This window comes from Trachemys scripta, chromosome 6, assembly GCF_013100865.1.
Source record: "Trachemys scripta elegans isolate TJP31775 chromosome 6, CAS_Tse_1.0, whole genome shotgun sequence".
NCBI lineage: Eukaryota > Metazoa > Chordata > Testudines > Emydidae > Trachemys > Trachemys scripta.
Genome location: NC_048303.1, coordinates 124,056,989 through 124,078,625, shown reverse-complemented (window position 1 = coordinate 124,078,625; position 21,637 = coordinate 124,056,989). Strand labels below are relative to the sequence as shown.

Here is a 21,637-nt window from a genome sequence, read left to right as displayed (position 1 = left end):
AGGAGGTCAGACTATCAGTGGTTCCCAAACTTTAACAACCTGTGAACCCCTTTCACTAAAATGTCAAGTCTCGTGAACGCCCTCCTAAAAATGAATATTTCCAGGGATTTTCTCATTTACCTGAGTATAAATTATAAAAGCAGAGATCTTGGAAATATAAAATTTGTTTTTATGACAGGCTTATTACACACTAATTATTATTAAGTGTCCCTGGCCTCTGTTTGCCAGAAGCTGGGAATGGGTGATGGGGGATGGATCCCTTGATGATTCCCTGTTCTGTTCATTCCCTCTGGGGCACCCTGCACTGACCACTGTCAGAAGACAGGATACTGGACTAGATGGACCCTTGGTCTGACCCAGTAGGGCCATTCTTATGTTCTTATTTATCATTACAGTATTTTTATTACATTATGAAAATGGCAACACTCTTCCACGATCTCACTTTCGTAGCTTGTATCACTTGGAATAAGCCTGTTATAAGACAAGGCTCCTATGTTTCATCAAGGCGTATCAGATGTGAAACAGCATGAAGGTATTTAAGAAGCCAACTCAAAGAGTTCCTCCTACACAAGCATTCAGGTCTTGAGCAGTCCAGGCAAACAACGCACGTTACAACAAAGCTTAAACTTGTTCCTCATAATAATTTTAAAAACAATACAAGCTGCCTGTTTAATTTTAAAAACAGCAAAAAATATCCACCTCCCTTTCCATTTCTTATAAGGAGTCTTGAAGTTTTAATCTCCTCAGTGTGATAGATACGCTTGCTTTGATCTGTTTAGCTCTTGGAAGTCCAGGGGCTCTGGGCTGCTGGCCCCGTGCTGCCCGGGGTCCGTAGGGACAGCTCTGTCTGCCATTAGAGATTTTTTTTCCGAGACCCCCTGTAACATTTCGTGAACCCCCAGAGGTTCTCGAACCCCAGTTTGGGAACCACTGGACTAGATGATCATCATGGTCCCTTCTGGCCTTAAAACCAGTGAATCGATGTGTTTGTACAGTGCCTAACGCAGCGAGACTGGCTCCAGCGTGGGCCCTTCGGTGCTACTGTTACACCATAATACAAATTATTATTAATAGTAATGATGGGCAGCAAAGTATGGACGTGGGATGGCCATGTAATATGGATGCAAGCAAAACAAAGGCCAGTGTGATCTGGGCTACATCCAATGGGATCCCAGAGCAGGGAAGTAACGATCCCCCTCTATTACTCTGATAGATCCACATCTGTAACGCTGCATTCAGCTGTGGGTCCTTATTAGCCCCAAGATAGTGACAAACTGGAGGAAGTTCGGAGAAGAACAAGAAAAATAATCTGAGTCCTGGAGGGACGAATATACGAAGCGTGCTCAGAAGGGGCAAATATGTACAGCTCGGCTAAGCCGGAACGGAAGGAGGACATAACAGACTACAAATCCGTGATGTGTGTAACCAGCAAGGAGAAGGAGGAATTAGTGCAACACCCAGGGCTGTAACTAGAAGTAATGAGATGAAACTAAGAAATGGAGCATTGAGGCTCCGAACAGCAAGAAGAGCTGTTGGTCAGTATTAGGCTGTACGTTATTCTCCCCAGTCTTAAGTGGGGGATACTCAGTCTAGGTGGATTTGGCGGAACATCCGGCAATGCCCGTCCATCCACTGGGAGCAGCTATCAGAGGTGAGAATGACAGGGACCAGGGTGGGCTGATATCGCTGTAGTGGCTAAGACACTGGAGTAAAAATCAGGAAACCTGGGTTCTAGTCCTGGCTCTTCCACAGACCTGTGGTGAGACCTTGGCAAATCTCTGTGTTTCCCCTCCCCTCCTTGTCCACTTAGGCTGTAAGCTCTTTGGGCTAGAGACTCTCTCACGGTGTGTCTGTACAGCGCCTAGCATAATGCGGTGCTGATCTCCATTGGAGCATCTACGTGCTATGGTAATATAAATGATCATTCTGATTACAGTGCATGAGAATGGATACAGCCTTAACAAGAAAGCAATAGGAAACGAAATCAATGCATGACCATTGCCCCTTGGAATGTGATGGCTAATTCTTTGCATCAGTAAAACGATCTTGAAGGTAGTAAAGCGTGTAGTTTTATTTAAAGCAATATGTTAGGTGTCCTCACTTCAGTGACCAGCATTGATACTCCCAGTAATGCAGAGGCTGCCGACTGTTACCGCTGTGGGTACTAGGTAGCCCATTCTTACTTACTGAAGTACTGCTGCTGTATTATGGCATGGAAAAATTCACTCAAACATCTTGGAAGTATTTCCACGATTTATGTATATTCTTGGTGTGATCTTGTTTATTCACAAAGAGTGTCCACAAAGTCTCATTTCCCTGAACACAGGAGAAGCAAGCAGTAGGCAGGCTCCTTGCTCAGAAATCCCCAAGGCTGACACTTCAGGGAGCCCCGTGCTCTGTCTCTGCTTCCTCTCAGGGTCACACTCACGACTCCTGCTGGCTTTCTCCTGCCAGCGAACACAGCCTAGTCCCTGTGCTGGCAACAAGGGAAACCCTGGTTAATCTACCTGGGTTAGCTCTAGCTTGCCACGAGACCTATTGCTTTAGGCAGAAGCCCTAAGGCCTTGGCTACACTTGCAGATGTACAGCGCTGTGAGTTAAACCTGACTTCGTGCAGCCGAGTAGGGAAAGCGCTGCAGTCTGTCCACACTGACAGCTGCCCAGCGCACTGTCGTGGCCACATTTGTGGCAATTGCAGTGCTATTGGGAGCGGTGCATTATGAGCAGCTATCCCACAGAGCACCTTTTCCCATTCTGGCGCTGTGGGTTGTGGGAAGGGGGCGTGGGTGCGGGGGATTCTGGGTTTTATCCCAATGCCCCGTGATGCATCGCTTCGCATCCCAGAAATCCCTTTGTTTCTGTCCACCTTTTGGCGCCATCTTTCAACGGTTTCTGTGCAGCGCGATCTGTCTGCGAGAAATGGAGTCCGAACTGCTGAGGCGTATGCTGACGAGTCTCACCAGCACGTCACGTTTGGCTGTCGAACTATTCCTTAAGATCCAAAGTGACAGTGAGAGTGAGGAGTCCAACGATGCTATTGAGCCGAGTAACGCGTACGACACGAAATTGCTTGTGGCATTCACAGACATGCTCAGCACCGTGGAATGCCGCTTTTGGGCTCAGGAAACAAGCACCGAGTGGTGGGATCACATCATCATGGAAGTCTGGGATGACGAGCAGTGGCTGCAGAACTTTCGGATGAGAAAAGCCACTTTCATGAGACTGTGTGAGGAGCTTGCCCCCAACCTGCGGCGCAAGGACACGAGATTGAGAGCTGTCCTGCCAGTGGAGAAGCGGGTGGCTATTGCAATCTAGAAGCTGGCAACTCCAGACAGCTACCGGTCGGTCGCATACCAGTTTGGAGTGGGAAAGTCAACCGTTGGAATCGTGTTGATGCAAGTTTGCAAGGCCATTAATCGCATCCTACTCAGAAGAACCGTGACTCTGGGTAACATGCAGGAAATAGTGGATGGCTTTGCACAAGTGGGGTTCCCTAACTGTGGAGGGGCGATAGATGGGATGCACATTCCTATTCTGGCACCACCCCACCTAGGATCCGAGTACGTTAATAGGAAGGGGTATTTCTCTATGGTTCTCCAGGCGCTTGTGGATCACCGTGGGCATTTCATTGACATTAACACAGGCTGGCCCGGAAAGGTGCATGACGCACGCATCTTTCGGAACACTTGGCTGTTCAGGAAGATGCAGGCCGGGACTTTTTTCCCAGAGCGGAAGATCACGGTAGGTGAAGTTGAAATGCCCATTGTGATCCTTGGAGATCCTGCTTACCTGTTAATGTCGTGGCTCATGAAACCCTACACAGGGAGCCTTGACAGCAGCAAGGAACGGTTCAACTACAGGCTGAGCCGGTGCCGAATGACTGTGGAGTGTGCCTTTGGCCGTTTAAAGAGCCGCTGGTGATCTCTGTAGGGGAAGCTGGACTTGGCCGAAAACAGCATCCCCGTGGTTTTATCCGTGTGCTGTGCCCTCCATAATATTTGTGAAGGGAAGGGTGAAAGCTTCACTCAGGCATGGACCTCCGAGCTTCAACACCTGGAGGCTGAATTTGCACAGCCAGAGAGCAGGGCTATTACAGGGGCCCAGCGTGGGGCTGCAAGGATTAGGGATGCCTTGAGGGAGCAATTTGAGGCTGAAAACCAGCAGTGGTATCTGGTGCCCCTGCACGGGAGTGAAGTGCAGTAGTTCCAATCTTTAGGAATCAGTGTTTGCTAAGCAGACAAGCAGACTTGCAGTGCCTCTTTATTTCCTGGGCTAAGGAGTCTTTTACTTTATGCAATAATAAAGACTGTTTTCAAAGCCAAAAAATCCATTTATTGAAAAGAAAAAAAATCCATTTATTGAAAAGAAACAAGGGGGGTGGAGTGGGGAACAGTACAATCACAGATTCGCGTATGTCCTGTCTGGTGTGCTGTGCAGTGAGTGCTGCACTTCAGGATAGCTACACTGCATGGTGATGAGGGTTGAGTGCAGAGGGTGAGGATCGTGGTTTTCAGGGCTGGGTGGTGAAGATACTGGTGTTGGAGGCAGCGGGTGGTGTGAAGAACACGGAAGTTGGGGAAAGTGGGTTGGAGGTGACAGTGGGGCACAACGGAAAGAGTTTTGGGACAAGGGCTGTGGGGGGGGGGGGGGAAGGGGGCGTTTTCGTTTGCGGTACTGCTCCTCTTTCTGCACGGCTACCAGCTCCTGGATAGCATCTGCTTGGCGCTTCAGGATGCTTATGAGTCTATCAGTGCTTTGCCGCCGGTGTGCTGCGTTTTCCTGGCGGATCCTGCTTTCTCTCTCCCTCCAGTTCTGTGCTTTCTCATTCTCTTTAATAGATTGCCGCATCACTTCTTGCAGCATGTCTTCTTTGCTTTTTTGCGATCTCTTCCTGAGTCTTTGCAGTCTCTGAGCAGGCGATAAGAGGGACGTCTGAGGTCTCAAGGTTGTTGCAGCTGTATAGGCAAAATGCAACATTTAACAGAGGCAGCATTGTTTATACCAGACAGAGTAATGATTCCCCCCGCACTTAAGGAGTAGAAAACACACAGGGTCTACACAATAGCATAATTTTCCCATCCGAAACAGAGCACACATATCCCACAGGAGCCTCAAAATGGTGAGTAAGGGGGACTGATTGTTTCAGGGCTGCACTGTCCTCTGGGTTTCTGTGCCTTGGGGAGAGCCAACAGCTTCAGGGGACACCTACACTGAACACTGTCCCAACATTTTCCACAGGAGTTCGTCCTGGACGATATCTCGCTGCTGAGGGTGACCTGGGAAGCAAGGGAGGGTCTTCTACTGCAATGCGGCTTCCGCCCTGGCCCATATGCAGCTTGCCTGTGTGCAGCAATGGTCCCCCCACCCCTCACGGCACAGTGGCGCGGACACGTTAGCCTGGCTGGGACAAGGACCACGGTGGCTCTTCCGATAAACCTGTGAAAGCGCATTGCACACGTTCTGGATCAGACTTTCGAAGAGATTACTGAGGCCGATTAACGCGATGTGATAAACCACATCAATGCACTATTCCGCATCTAGGCATGCATGCCTAACCCTCCTCTCCCAAAGAGCCCGCACCGAAAAAATTCCTTCCCGAAAAAAAAAACAAAAAACGCTTACCGGGAACCTGCTCTTCTGTTTGACCTCCACCAAGTACCGGCTGCTGCGACTGGCTACCTTCCTCCTGCCTCGAGAAGAGCTCCTGGCTGCATGGCTCCAGGGATTCCGGGGTGTCTCCATCCGGCCCACCACCATCACTCCCGTTTTCCTCCTCCTCCTCCCACACTGGCTCTGAAGTGTCCATGGTGGTGCTCGGAGTGGAGGTGGGGTTAACCCCAAGTATCACATCCAGCTCTTTGTAGAATCGGCAGGTCGTGGGGGGAGCACCCGAGCGGCCGTTTGCGTCACGGGCTTTGCGGTAGGCACTCCGCAGCCCCTTCACTTTAATCCTGCACTGCAGGGTGTCCTGGTCATGGCCCCTTTCCATCATGTCCTTTGATACCTTCCCGAAGGTATCGTAATTTCTACGGCTGGAGCACAGCTGGGACTGGACAGCTTCCTTCCCCCAAACACTGATGAGGTCCAGCAACTCGCCATTGCTCCATGCTGGGGCTCGCTTGGCGCGTGGAGGCATGGTCACCTGGAAAGATTCGCTGATAGCCCTCCACACCACGCCGGGCTGAGCAAACAGGAAGGGGATTTTTAAAATTCCCGGGGAATGTAAAGGGTCGGTCACATGGTTGGTTACCTGAGGCCAGGGCAGTAGAGTTTGAACTGATGACCAGAGTGGCTAGAACAGGCATTGTGGGATACTGCCAAATACTTCTAGAGGCCATTCACAGCGCATTGGGCGGCCACACGGGCGCCGCAGCGCAGCAGCGGCAGCGCAATACTTGCTATTCCTCTCGGAGAGGTGGAGTACATGCAGCGCTGCAACCATGGAGATACAGCGCTGCAAATGCCTTGCCAGTGTGGACGGGGAGTGAGTTACTGTGCTGGAGGTGCCTTTACAGCGCTGCAACTCGCAAGTGTAGCCAAGGCCTACGTCTGCAGCTGCAGGATTGTGCCTTCTGTTGATCCTGAAGGAGGGTGCTTGGCACCCACTGGCTTTAACAAGGTCAGTGATTGTCTTAGATCCTCAACCCACCTGATGGCAGCCATTAGCCCCTTTCAGCCATCATTAGTAGTTACGATTTGTATTGTGGTAGCACCCACAGACCCCAGTCGCGGACCAGCACTCCATTGTGCTAGGTGTGGTACAGGCACAGAGCAAAGAGACCGTTCCTGCCGTGAAGATCTTATCATCTAAGCGTAAGGCCAGGGCTACAGCACAGACCTGTATCAGGATAACGGCAGTGCTTAGGGCTGTGAAAATTACACTCCCCCCGAGTGATGTAGTTATACTGAACTAACCCCCATGCGGACAGCACTAGCTCGACAGCAGAGCTTCTCCTGTCAACAGAGCGACCGCCTCTCGGGGAGGTGGATTAATTATGCCGATGGGAGAAGCTCTCCGTCGGCATAGGAGCGCTTTCACTTAGGCACTACAGTGGCCCAGCACAGTGTGCACCTGCCCTAAGACAAGAGACAATAGGTGCAGACAGACAAAGAGACAGGCGAGCACAAAGACCGTAGGAGAAATGATCTAGTTGTACTCGTAACCCGCCAGGGGCTCTGTGTGCGTATAACTCAGGGAGGGGCGCTGCCCCTGGGAGGAAGCAGGGCCAAGAGCAGACTCAGAGTCAGTTAGGCAACACAGAGGGAGAGAGGAGAGGTGCCCAGATGGTTGCCAGCATGCCTGCTCAAAGGAGGGGCACTGTCTGAGAGAAGGGGGCAGGGGTAGAGTCATATGATAGACAGGGAAAAGCCTGGGAAGAAGAGCTAGCCTGGCCAATAGGAAGTGAAATGCCTGCCCCGGGGAGCATTGGAGAGGAGAGAAGCCATTTTGGGGGTAGCGGGGGCTGGTATGTCCCAGGCCTGCATGCAGGGTCCCCCTGAGAACTGGCCTCTGGGGACCTGGAAGCAACATCCCTCAGCTTGACCCTTTCCCTCTTCAAGGTGACGCCCAGTTTGTAGAGTTTTGTTGGGGAACCTCCCTCCCCCAGCTGAGTTAGCCCTGGCTGAGTTAGCCCTCCAGTTCCCCAGGTAAAATCAGCCACCACATGGCCAGCTCTGCTCTGGCTGCTAGCCCTCCCCAGGGCTGCCACCTGCTGGGAGTGTGTCTGAGCGCTGGGGAAGAAGACTAAAGTTAGGGTTTGTAGCAGAGTCATTGTAACCTGCACCCCTTGGTGGTGAGGGAATCGCAGCCTGTGGAAGAAGGAAGGGTGACACATTAGGCACTGAAATAAGTTTTAACTTAATTTTAATTTTTGTTCCTCTCTGAGATCCTCTTAGCACTAGAGTCATCCCAGAAAGTAGTTGTTGTTATTCGTGTTACTGTAGTGCCTCTAAGCCCCACTCATGGATCTGTTGCGCTAGGCTCTTTACAAACCCAGAGCAAACATACCGTCCCTGTCCCAAGGAATTTACAGTCTATAAGTCAAGAGACAACAGATGGATGCAGACAGACTGGGGAGTACAAGGTGGTATCAGCACCCTAACCGCTTAAGCACTGGCAAGTTTTCTGTAGACAACACAGCAAAGCCGAGTTTGAAAGGGGGTTTGAAGGAGGCTGATAAGTTAGTTTTGGGGATACTTTTCCCTGGTGTGAGGGGCAGCATGGGAGAAAGCATGCAGGGGCTTGTTTGAAAATTTAACAAGTGAGCGACGGAGGCTGGCATCCCAGGACGATTGGCGATGGGAGTTGAGATCTTGATGGTGAATGAGAGAAGATAGGTAGGATGGGGATTTACTGTGAAGAGCCTTGAGAGCAGCTTATATTTGTGCAGGAGAGAAGAGCAAGCCAGTGGAGGGATGCAACTGTAAGTGGGGGAATAGTCCTGCTATTGTGGGGAACTTTCCTGGCTCATACACTACCCCAGTGAAATGGGCTAGCGAAAGGATCTGAGTCCTCGCTCCCACTTCCTTTATCCAGAGGCCTCCCTGACCTCGAGGGCTCCCCTTCCTCTCTCCTGTGTGGCAGAGTCCTCGTAACCCCAACAAGGCTGGGCCCAGGATTCCTGCGGGGCTCGACCCCCAGCCTTGTTTGGTCACTTAGGGCAGGGGCTGGGGTGTCCCCACTTTGGGGGGCTCTCTCCGCTCTGGACGCTTCCTTGACCCACTGATCATTACAAGTTCAAGCAAATACAATTTATTAAACAGCAACCAATTTAAAAAAATAAGGAAAAAAATGGGAACAGTTAAAGGAAAAAAAACGCGTCACCCTGCTCTGTGGCACGGGGACGTCACAACCAGCATCTCTGGAATGTCAGGGCAGTTCAGTCTGTTACTCACATGTCCCAGGCCCTGGCAGTGCTGCGGGTCGGACGCTTGCTCTGGTGGTGGCCACAAGCCCTCAGGCTCTAGGTGGCAGGACCCTTCTTCCCAGCGTCGCCCCCGCCCTGTCGGGGTTACGATCCCCCTCCAAGTCTGGCCCGCAGAGCCTCTTGGCTGGGGGCGCCTCCCTGCACTGGGCCCGCTGCCCAGGGTCCCCCTCATCTCTCCAGCTGCTCACCGCCCCCAGCTCCAGATGGCTCCAGCCCCAGCACTGCTGCTGCTCTGCCTCCAGCTCCCTGGGCTGCTTCACTGGCCCCTCTGGCTCTGGTTGCTGCAGCTCTGCCCCCAGCACAGGTCTGCTCCCTGGGCTGCTTCTCTCTGGTTGGCGTAGCTCTGCTCCCCAGCTCACCTTGGGCCCCTGCTCTCTCCTCAGCCCCACTCTGTTCCAGGCAATTTGGGACCCCCCCTGACTCCTTCATTAGCCTGCCCGTCCTGTCAATCAGGCTGACCTGGAGCATTGGCCTCTCCCCATTGTTCCCGGGGACTGTCAGTCTCAGGGTCCTGATTTCCCATTGACCCCTCCCCTTCCTTTTGGTACTGGGAGGTAGCCAACCAAAACACCCCCACTGAGTTTTAGTAAGGGGCCAACAGTCCCTTTCACAAAGAGAGGGGTGACATGGTCAAAGCCACAGACTAGGAGAATGAGCTTTGTAGCAGCAATCTGAACGGATAGCAATGGGGCATCATCACTAATGGCAGACATTGCAAACTCGGCATATCCATAGTATGTGATGTGCCAAAGAATGTTGCCTTCTGGGATATCCATAGCCAATCAGCAAGTACCAGGCAGGATGTTTCTGGGAAAACCAAGGGGCTATTTAGGCCCTGTCTCGTGAGCTTTTACAGAAAGCTGCTGTTATTACTGGTATTGATTTTAGTTTGCATGTTCTCTTCTCTCTTCGCAATCTCACAGGGCAGCCTAAAAACCCATAAATAATGAATGCAGCAGCAAAAATCTCTTTCACTGTGAGAATTGCTCATATCCCCAGCTCTTCAGACTGGGCATCATGTGATCCAAAGTTAACAAAGCTAACCAAAGAAACAAAGCAAGGAGGTGGAAAATCGTGCCAAAGCTCAGTGCTGAAAGAAAGGCCTGCACCTGACTTACTCCTAAAACATGAACTCACCAGCATCCCCATCAGCCCCCTTGGTCGTCTATCCTGTGCACTGAATGAGGCAGGGGTCTTGTGGATAACACAGTATGTGATAATGTAATTGAAGACTTTATCATACTGTATGTGGGTTGCACAGGCAAGAGAATGAGGGTTGCACAGGCAAGCGTAAATCTGGCATTTCCTAATTTTGGTGTGCTTGGATAAAGAACATTCTTTTATCGTCCTTCTTGTATGTAATGTCTTAGTTTTTTTATTAAGGACAAAGGTAAAAAACATTTCTATTACATGCCTGTAATACCCCACCCCTCCATCATCTACAGGGTTTGAACCCCAAAACTTCAGCTCTGCAACACAGCCTGCTACCACTTGAGTTACAGGAGTAACTACATTGCATGGCAAAAGGAGGAAGTATGGGCCATTGGCACCATGTGCTGGGCTCATAGGGTGGTCACAGGCAGTCTGATGTCACTCTCTCTCTTTCCCACCCAGGGAGGTGGGGGCTTCTGCCCTGTGTGGGCCCCCAAGGAGGGGGAGAGTTGTTTGGGACGTGTACTAGGTCCAGGGGTTTATGGGTGGAGCCTGGCTTTGCATTCTCTTGCCAGCTCTGGAAGTTGAGGGAGCTCCTGCCCCATACAGTTCCCTCAAAGGGGGGCTGGGATGCTGGGTCCCATGTGCCAGGTTGGAGCGGGCAGAGAAGAGGCTCCGGGGATGAGCCTGGCTCTCTCCACCCTGGCAGCTGACTGGTGTTCTCCATGCACGTTGCTGTTGTTTTGGTGGTGGTGTGAGCCCAGCCTGGGAATGTTCAGTGATTTTGGCAGGCTACCAAAAAAATTTTCTGAGAAACACAAGGGAGAGAAGGAAAAAATGGTGACCAAATCTGAACAGAATTTCACAGGATAAAGAAAAGGCACTTCTCTATCCTGAAGGGATTTTCCCTGCCAAATATCACAGGCCTCTTGCAGAAAGTGGAGGCGAATTCTTTTGTAATGGAAAGTTTTACAACCTTGTAGCACCTCGCAGGACTCACCCCTGTGGCGCCTCCTGCTGGTTATCCTCAGGAATTAGCTCTTTGACCCAGGAGCGCCCTCTGCAGGCCAGTGATCTGCTTGCCGTTGGCCCCCCCGTGTCCCTCCCAGGACCCCAGTGCCCTTATCTCAGAGTTCTGCCTCCTGGAGTACCCCACAGTCTTACTGGGTTCCCCCTAGGGGCAACCCCCACCCCCTATCCCCACATCACCTCAGTCATGGCTACTGCCCAGTCTCAGTTTAGCCCCCGCACCCTGCAGTCTATCAGCCACTCATCACAGGCAAAGGGGTTCGGACTGGCTGCCTTTACCCACCCTCAGGCTGCCCCTCTGCAAGCCCAATACCTAGGAGGCCTAGAACTAGGCCCTGCAGCCGGGGGAGTTGCTGGCCTAGGGCTTCCCAGCTCCTAAGGCCCTTCCCCAGCCCTGCCTCACTCTAGGTCCCCTGGGTGAGTTCCTCAGCAGCCAGGCATGTCTCCCTCTCCAGTCAGAAAGAGACTCTCCCTCTGGGTTCCCTGGCCTTCTTATAAGGCCTAGTTGCTTAGATTGGGGCATGACCCCAGATGCAGCCACTTCCCCCAATCAGCCAGGGTTTTGCTCCCTTTTGCAGCCCCAGCCCTCTGCAGGGCTTTTCCAACCCCTTCAGGGCTGGAGTGGGTGTTCACCCCGCGACAAACCTAAATATAGGGGTCACTACCAACTTCAATAATAATAATTAATAAATTAATAACAACAACAGCTGTTGTGATACGTAGATTCCAATCAGGACTTGAGGTCCCATTGTGCTGGGCTTACATCTGTGTATTACAATCCCTCTGAGATGGACCAATGTCCCATCTGGCGGTGGGAGCCTGTCGTGTCTGAATGGAAAGAGGACATTGTTGGCTCGTTGCAGGAATGGACTGACCATAAGTTGTGCTGGAATCCTGAGGACTATGGTGGGATCACGGCGATCCGGGTTCCGTCAGAGTCGCTGTGGCTGCCGGACATTGTTTTGTTTGAAAAGTGAGTATAAGGATCTTCAGGTTTTAAAGCAAGGCTCATTGCTCAGGGTTTCAGATAGTTGTTTAGACTTATTCAGTGAATAACTAACATCACGTTTCAGCCATGCTGGCTAGCACTGGGCTTAACCATGGATCTCATTAGATAGCGGCTATCCAGAAATGTGTCTGGACTAGAATGCTGGCTGGCTTAGATCGCTCCATATAATGTCATATACTCTGCCTGGGGCTACATATTGGGACCAGGAACTGAAGCTGGTGCAGAGTGGAGCTGGACACTGGGAGCCCATTAGATCAATGCTCTGTGGTCTGCACTGGCTTCCTGTAAGGTTTGGGGTGGGATTCAAAGGTTGGTTTTAAGAATGGCTTGGGACAGGGTTGCCCGAGAGAGCTCCTCACCTTGTGATATACGGCCACTGTTGAGATCGGCGGAGGCGCTTGAGCTGCATGGAGCTCCCCCAGTGTAAGCAAGAGGGAGCTGCTGGCAGGGCGTTGAGGGGTCTGTGAGGGGTCCTCCATTTCAGACCTTGCTCCCCGCATTGGCCAGCCAGAGCCCAGATTTGTTAACTCTCCAGGCACAGCCCATCTTTCCCTTTTGTTCCCTAAGGTTGGTGAACAGGGAGTGTGCTGAGATGGATTTGTCTAGGGACGCAGTCCTTTGTTTATATCCATATTACGCACTGGGCAGGAGTGCCTAGAATTGTGTTTTACAAATTCAATGAAATAAAATAAAAGAACGAAACTCTGGGGCCGTTTGGATTCAGACCTGCACTTTGTAGTTCCGGCCTGGGCCTGATGTGTCATTGTTAATCCAATCACACCTGACCCTGGGGAGCATTCAGATCCAGATCTGAACTCCGGGAGGTTGACATCGAATCCTAGAATCAGAGGGTTGGAAGGGACCTCAGGAGGTCATTCAGTCCAACCCCCTGCTCAAAGCAGGACCAATCCCCAACTAAATCATTACTTGCATCTGTGGGGAACACAGTGCACAGCTGGGTGCCATCAGCCTGCTGCTAGGAGCAGAATCTGTAGCATCTCTTCACTACTCCCAGTTGGCCTCGTGTTGCAGAGGGGAGACAGGATAGATGATCCCTGTGGTACTCTGCCAGAGAGGGTTTTTGGAGAAAAGGAGCAATTGCCCATCCCCACTCTCTGGATCAGCTTCTGTGTGACTCTCCCCTTACTCCCACTTTTCCCATGTCTTGTCTTGCAAGTGCACAGGAACAAAACACCAGGCAGAATTTGGTTCATGTTACTCAAAAGTGCTACCAAACTGCCAGGTGTTTCCCTGGCCTTCTAGATGCCTTCTGTAGACAGACAGTAGAATGAAACAGTTTTCTCGGCACATGTTTTTGTTCCTTCTCTGCATTCCAGCTACCAGATTACCTGAAACTTGCACAGAGGAAATTTCCATAGTAGGGAGTGGTTCTGGAGGAAGCAAAATAAGTACACAAAGGAGACAGGCGCAGATGAGATTAGCACATTCTGTTATACCCAATGGGTCATCTCCAGCCCGCAGTAGAGCTGAGTAGTGCATAGTGCACTAGCCTAGCAAAGCACTTCAACCTGGGCTCAACTTTTCTCTTAGTATTATTTATTGCACACAAAAAACAACATTAAAAAACACTAAGGCTGCAAAGTCAAGCTCCAGTTAGAAATTGCCAGAATTAAGGTTGTCTATGCCACCGTAACAGGGCCCTCTTGTGAGTCTGCTTTTTTGATAGTCCTTAATTACATGATCACAAACAATTTTTTTCCCACAGGACTCCTGCCTCCTTCAGTGACTTTGCAACTTTAACATTTTTTTAACATAGTGTTGTGTGTAATTTCCTGTTTTTAAAAAACAAATTGAAAAAACAGAAAATCCATCATATGGAACCATATTGACACCCACAGGAACATCAGCAGGTTGAAATCTTTAGTTCCACTGCATGGACCTCTGCCACTTGAGATAATAGATGAACTGATAGCAGTAGTAGGTTGTCATCCTCTGTGAGGAGCAGCGACTGGGGAGGCAGGTGTGAGACACACATTTTGCCAGTGGTTTTCACAGCTATTTGTTGACAGTTGAGGAATACTGAGACTCAGGAATAATGAGTTCCATTCAAGTTCTGGAGGAGAGTGTTCTCCAGTGCTCCCAGACCCTTCTGCTTCTGTCTCACCCAGCCACTCCCTAGCCTGTCTCTCCCTCCCCACCCTCGCTCCTTGTCCCAGTTCTAGTCTCCTCACCCAGCCACTCCCTAGCCTGTCTCTCCCTCCCCACCCTCGCTCCTTGTCCCAGTTCTAGTCTCCTCACCCAGCCAGTCCCATATCCCCTCCTCCCCCGACTGCTCAGCTCAGTCCTAGTTTCCTTGCCCAGTCAGTCCCAGTCTTCCCCTTTGGGGTCCTTGTCCGAGTCCCAGTCTTCCCCCTCCCTGACTCTGAGTCCCAGTCTCTGATCAGGGACCTCATCCTGGGATCTTTGCCTCATTCTCCTTGCCCAGCAAGTCCCAATGTCTCTCCCACCCCAGCCTCCTATCCAATCTCAGTCTTTCCAGCTCTTGTTCCTTCTGCGTTGGACTCAGGCTGTTTCATCCTTCACTCTGCTTGGCCCAGCAGGGAGTGTGGGCATTGCGAGACAATCACCCTATTCTCACTTCTGGTGCCTGGCACCACAATGGTCTGCAGCACCCAGGAGCAGTGACTTCAAGGAAAGTCCTGGTCAGCCTTTGGCTGGAGCATGCTCAGTGCAGACAGAATCTTCAGAGAATTTCTCAGCCAAGCTCTAACAAGTCTGTACTGAGCATGTGCAAACTGATATTTTTCAAAGTCTCATAACCAAATGTGGACAGGTTTTTTAACAGGAATAGCAAAAGCACATCCCTGATGCAAAGGCCACATCCCTACCAAATTTCAACTCCCTGCTCCACAGCATAGAGATGCTAGATTCTCAACATGGGCAAAACAACCTATTTGTCCCTAATATAATTCTCAGGAATGGCTGAACCATTTTAGCTGAAATGTTCCCGGATATGTCAGCTGGCCTGGAAAATTTCAGCCTGAATGGTCAAAGTTCGGCAAAGTTATAAGCAACTGAAAACAGGGTCTTACAATGGGAAGTATCAAGCAACCTTAATAATAGGAAGCCCTACCAGCTGTCTATACTATTACCATAGAACTACCTACCTGCCAACATTTCAAGTGGCTGAAATGGGATGAGTCCTACCCCAGGAAGTGGGAGGCCTGGCGAGGGGGAGTAGGAGCGTGAGCCCGCCTCACAACAACAGCTCCTGTGGTTCCTGTTCCGTGGGGCTGATTGGCTTGGCTACTCACTCTGGGCATTGCAACCTGGTCCCTGTTGCACAAGGGCACAGTGCCACTCAGCTTTGGCCCAGCCCTCCAACGAGGGGTGCGGCTGGGCCAAATTTGAGGGAGTGATGCTGTGATCCTGTGCACCAGGTTGCAATGTCTGGAGTGGGGAGCCAAGCACAGCCATCCTCGGCGGGACAGAAGCTGCTTCAACCGGTACATGGGGCTTTGGAAGGTCAAAGTGGGACAGTATAAACAGGAGAGTACTCCGTAGGGAGGTGATTTTACCCCTGCATGCAGCACTGGTGAGACCAGTGTGAGAACACTGCATCCAGTTCTGCTGTCAGTGTTTTTAAAAGGATATTGTAAAATGGGAGAGGGTGCAGAGAAGCCACAAAAATGATCTGAAGGCTGGAGAAAATGCCTAACAGATTTAAAGAACGCCATCTGTTTTGCTTATCAGAAAATAATATTGAGGACTTGATTAGAGTATACACAGTATCTGCAAAGGGAGGAAATCCCAGATACTCAAGGGCTCTTTAATCTAGAAAGAGAGGCATAACAAGAACCAGTAGCTGAAAGCTGAAGCCAGACAAATTCAAATTAGAAACAAGGCACAGTGTTTTACCAGAGATGGTAATTAATCATAGGAACCTACTACCAAGGGAAGTGGTGGATTCTCCATTGCTTGATGTCATCTAATCAAAACTGGGTGCCTTTCTGGAAGATATGCCTTAGCCCAGGGGTAGGCAACCTATGGCACGCGTGCCAAAGGCGGCACACGAGCTGATTTTCAGTGGCACTCACACTGCCTGGGTCCTGGCCACCAGTCTGGGGGGCTCTGCATTTTAATTTAATTTTAAATGAAGCTTCTTAAACATTTTAAAAATCTTATTTACTTTACATACAACAATAGTTTAGTTAAAAGCAACAGAGGGTCCTGTGGCACCTTTAAGACTAACAGAAGTATTGGGAGCATAAGCTTTCGTGGGTAAGAACCTCACTTCTTCAGATGCAAGTCATAGTTTAGTTATGTATTATAGACTTATAGAAAGAGACCTTCTAAAAACGTTAAAATGTATGACTGGCACGCGAAACCTTAAATTAGAGTGAATAAATGAAGACTCGCCACACCACTTCTGAAAGGTTGCCAACCCCTGCCTTAGCCAAACACAAGTTACTGAGCTCAGTGTGGGGATAATGGAGTGAAATGTAATGGTTTGTGATATACAGGAAGTCAGATTAGGTGATCTAGTTTTTTCTTCTGGCCTTAAATTCTATGAATCTGTGAAGGATCTCAAAGTCCCATGAAACCTGGGCTATTGGAATTACTGATCCCAACTAAGTTCAGAGCCCCATTGTGCTCAGCGTTGTGTGAACACAGTAAGAGACAGTCCTTGCTGTGAAGAGCTTGCAATCTAAAGAGACAAGACAGAAGCAGTGTGGAGGGGAAACGTAGTTACAGACGGCTGATGCAGGTCACCAGAGCTGGCAGTAGAATCAGGGTCTCCTGACTTCCAGTCCCATGCTTTCTCCACTCGTTCATGCTGCCTCCCAGCATCAGGCTCCTGAATAGTTCCACTGACCACTGGGCCATAGTTCATGTGGGGGCATCACATGGAGAAAGACCTGGGGAGTCTAGAAGTTGAGATCTGCTACACAAGGACAAGAGTAGCACTTTATAAAGCCCAGGGCCTCCATGACCCTCATCATCTGGGGTATTCCTCCCAAATGTCTAAAGCGGCTGGGATTTTATGGAATTCTTTGTCCAGTACTCATACTGTGTCAGTGCTCTCACATTTGAAAGGAATAGAAAACAGAACTGGAATCAGAAAATCCAAATGACTGAGCTGGGTCTGGTGAAAAACTGAAACTGATCCTATTTCTCCTCTCCCCAGTGCCGATGGACGTTTTGAAGGCTCCCTGATGACCAAAGTCATAGTGAAATACAATGGGCTTGTTACCTGGACTCCACCAGCCAGTTATAAGAGTTCCTGCACTATGGATGTGACGTTTTTCCCGTTCGATAGACAGAATTGCTCCATGAAATTTGGATCCTGGACCTATGATGGCAACATGGTTGACTTGATTTTAGTAGATGAAAACGTAGATAGGAAAGACTTCTTTGATAATGGAGAGTGGGAGATCTTAAAGGCCAAAGGCATGAAAGGCAGCAGAAAGGATGGGTTGCATTCCTACCCATTCATTACTTACTCCTTTGTTTTAAGACGCCTCCCACTTTTTTACACTCTTTTCCTAATTGTCCCTTGCCTTGGATTATCTTTTCTAACTGTGCTAGTGTTCTATTTGCCTTCTGACGAAGGGGAAAAACTTTCATTATCTACATCCGTTTTAGTCTCCCTTACCGTTTTTCTTTTAGTAATTGAAGAAATAATACCATCTTCTTCCAAAGTCATTCCTCTGATTGGCGAGTATTTGTTGTTTATTATGATTTTTGTAACTCTCTCAATTATTGTTACTGTTTTCGTTATTAACGTGCACCATCGGTCCTCAGCAACCTACCATCCTATGGCTCCCTGGGTTAAAAGACTCTTCCTTCAAAAGCTTCCTAGGCTATTATGCATGAAGGGCCATGTGGATCGGTATTCCTTCTCAGAGGCTGGAGGAACTATCCCAGTGTTAAAATCAAAGCTCTCAGGCAAGAAGAAACAGAAACAAGTCAAGGATGGAGAAAAAATTGTGATTGCTTTTTTGGAAAAAGCTGCCGATTCTATTAGATACATCTCTGGCCATGTAAAAAAGGAGCATTTCATCAGACAGGTAATGTTAACACGTGAAGAGTACATGGTTGTTCTAATAGAGAAATAGAATGAAGATTTTTTTTTCATCTACAGCCAGCATAGTTAAATAACTTGTCTCATCTAACACCTACAGATAGGTTCTTTAGCCACCTAAATGCTTTGTATCTGTTTTACATCAGAATAGCTCCATTGATTTCAGTGAAGGTATTCTTGATTTACACCAATGTATGTCATATCAGAATCACACCCTAAATATTAAGTATATTTGGCTCTCCAAACTTTCTTGCCCCAATTATCTAGCTGTCTGTTATGATGTTCATTTTAAAAAATGAACATAGAAGTGGAAATAACAAGGAATTTCCAAAAGATATGATTTTGTGGGTGATGTATACAGACAAGTTATGAAAAAGAAATAGAGGTTTTGTTAGTACCATGCTGAAAGGAGCTGTTTGTTGTAGTTACTTCCAATCAGTGGTAAATAATTCATTTTAATTGTATCCTTTGTTCTGAAGCTTCAGTTCTGAGAGTCTGTTGTTTCCATCCAGCTTTTAGAAGTGGATCAAAGAGGTCTGGCCCCAAGATATAATTGGTTATTATTCTTTTTAAAATTTCCCTGATAGCTTCAGAAGATCACTGTGATAGTAGAAATGCAGGTTAGGGACAGACTGGATTGAAGTGTTTTGAATGATAAAACCAAAAAAGGAAAAACACCAACAATTTTCAGTAAAAAAAAATATTCTTTTAAAAAAACTTCAAAACAAAAATGTTTCCGAGATGTTTATGAATTCGTATTTGTTTGCTCCTTGGCCAGCTCTAGGAAGGGCCTGGGAAAATGCTCACAGATCCCACACCAGATAGCTACAATGGCTACCCTTAGTCTGGAGAAAACTATTCAATTCATCTGAAAAGTACTAAGGGGAACTTACTCAGGGAAAGCTCCCCTCTAAGTGAATGTGAGCTCTGCCAGCATGCCCGTTGCAGGTGTCATTAGTTATCACACAAATTCTGAAGACTCAGTCATGAGCTTCTTTATGCATTAGGCACCTGCTACTTCCCTGCATGTATGAGCAGGGAGTGGATGGGCAAGGGAGGGAGTGGGTGGAACCAATGCTCTGTTCCCAGATATGCTTGTTAATGAAAGTGCATGGTAGAGAAAAGTCCATGTATGACTGTTCCTCTAAAGCCACACACAATTGTCTGGGAATCTTATATATATGCTCGCAGCTTAGCCACTTCATCCTGCCACCTCAATATCTGACAGTCCCTAATGTACAAGAAAAGAGCAGGTTCAGGTAAGTCTCTCTCCCCAGCATCCTTTGTGGTGAAGACTGATGCAAAGAAATCATAGTGGGTATGTCTACACTGCAACCGTGTCCGCTGACTCTGGCTCCCAGGGCTCGAGCTGGACTCTGGCTCATGGGGTTCCAGGCCCCAGCCTGAACGGGAACATATACCCTGACACTTTATAGCCCCGCAGCCTGAGCCAGGCAAGCCCAAGTCAGCTGACCTGGGCCAGTCGTGAATTGCAGTGTACCCTTAGTGTCTCCGCAACAACCTTATCTTCCTTAACTGCTCCCTTTAGTCCATGGTGACCCAGTGAACCTACTGATTCTTTTTCACGCATCTTGCTTCTGATATACATAAATAATATCTTGTTTGTTTTCATGCATGTAGCTCTTTGCGCTTCATAATCCCTTTTAGCCTTTCTAATTTCCCTTTCACATATTCCCTGTTCAGCCTCAAGTTTGATTGGTTTCACGAGGGTCAGATTTCCAAATTCAGAAGGATTTCTGTTTGGCTCAAATAGGCCCCCAAACCCTGCCAGTTAGCCACGGCAATTGGCTTCTTTCCTTCCTGGTTCCCTTTTGTTCAGGGCACTCATCCCTTCTAGCACTCTAGTACTGCTTCCATAAGGGGCATCTCTGTGCTACCTAATTGTTTTACTTCCTTTCCTTCTGACTGTGGGCCCCTCTTGGCTAGATGCCTCATTTATAGCAATCACACAGCCAGACCGGCTCCTTCCCCGGAGTCAGGCTAGAACCTCGGCCTTCTAGTGCCAACCTCCACCACTTGAAATCTCCCTTTCTATAGTGTCGCTGGGTTAGGTGTTGGTACCTCCCCACTCCCCCCCAAGCTGTAAATGAAATGTACATAGCAATTAAGCTTGTTAAAGGGCTTGCTAGCCCTGGTGATTGAAGTCCTCTCTTTAGCTGCTGGGCAACAGCAGGGCAAGCTTCCCACACTCAAAGTGCCCTGCCAGCATACCTCATTCAGGGTGGGCGGGGACTTTCTCTGAGGGCATCGGCCTCCTTCTGCCTGCCTCGCCACATGAACAGGCACCAGTCAGCCCTTCCTGCACTCCGCTTTCCAGCTCTCTTACATTCAGATGTACAAATGTCACAGCAGCCACTATTTTGCTCCAGAGCATGTCTCCAGTTTGGCCTCCCCGTCTCTTGCCTGGGGGTCAGAAAGGCTTGTTTAGCCAGCCTGCTAGCAGACGTTCTGAAAAGATGTCTCTTCTCTTGTACTCCTGGTACCGGTGAAGCCGTCGTGCTCACTTAGGCAGTGTCTTTATTGCACATTAAGCCTGGCTCTGGCTCAGGGTTGAGCCCAAGCCCCCCTTCCATTCACACACCAATCAGTCTGATTCGGGTCAGCCAGCACACAGACCCCGAGTCCTAGGACACTGCTGCGGCGTGGGTCAGAGCCCGAGTGCCGCTGTGACTTGGGTCCGAGCCCTGTCATTCTGCAGCAGTGGCACAGCTCCAGCCACAGGCCTGTGTCAGCCGCTCTGCGTGGTGCCGTATGGCCCTGTTAGCATGGCTCTGAGCTCTGGGTCCAGCAACTGTAAACTCAGGTGTACAATGCAGTGTGGATGTTCAAACACAGGTTTGGAAACACTCAGCCCACAAGCCCGGGTCTCACAGACCTGGGGTTACAATACACCATAGACACACCTTGAATTACTTATTCTAGCTAAGGGCAGCAGGATAGGTAATTTTCAGAAAAGGATCGGTTTTGGGTGTGCATGGTTCTTTCTGACGACAGAAGTTTCAGAGTGTCTAGGTTGGCCAAACAAATGATAACTACTGGGCCAGTCACCAGTACCCTTTAGTGCCTCTGTACCATTCCTGAAACACAAAGCAGCCATCAACCTGCTCATTAAGGTGCATTTAGAACGGCTGGAGCCTGGCCAATATCTGCATTCTGAAAGCTCTGCCGGGCTTATGTGCTTTGCTGGATTGATGGCAAAGTACCTGAGGGTGAATCTTTTAAAAAATCTTTATAAAACCAATTTAAGGCCCCGATCCTGTAAACACTTACACACGTGCTTAACTTTAATCACTGAAGCAGGGCCGGCTCCAGGCACCAGCCGACCAAGCACCTTGGGGTGGCAGGGGGCGGTCGGGGTTTTTTGTTTTTTTTTTGGTTCGGTGGGGTGGCGCTCGAGGTTTTTTGTTGTTGTTGTTTTTGTTTCGGCAGCACGGCGCAGTGCTCGGGGGGGGG

General features: G+C 49.3%; 1 protein-coding gene across 1 annotated transcript in view; it reads left to right on the top strand.

Annotated features, from left to right (window-relative positions):
* The window catches only part of CHRNB3 (cholinergic receptor nicotinic beta 3 subunit), a 31,696-nt gene extending 13,499 nt beyond the window's left edge, over positions 1 to 18,197 (top strand). Inside the window, exons 4-5 of the mRNA XM_034774926.1 lie at positions 11,972 to 12,081; positions 17,267 to 18,197. Of these exons, the coding sequence (XP_034630817.1) occupies positions 11,972 to 12,081; positions 17,267 to 18,197 (1,041 nt within the window). The remainder of the gene's footprint in view (positions 1 to 11,971; positions 12,082 to 17,266) is intronic.
* Positions 18,198 to 21,637: the final 3,440 nt, after the last annotated feature.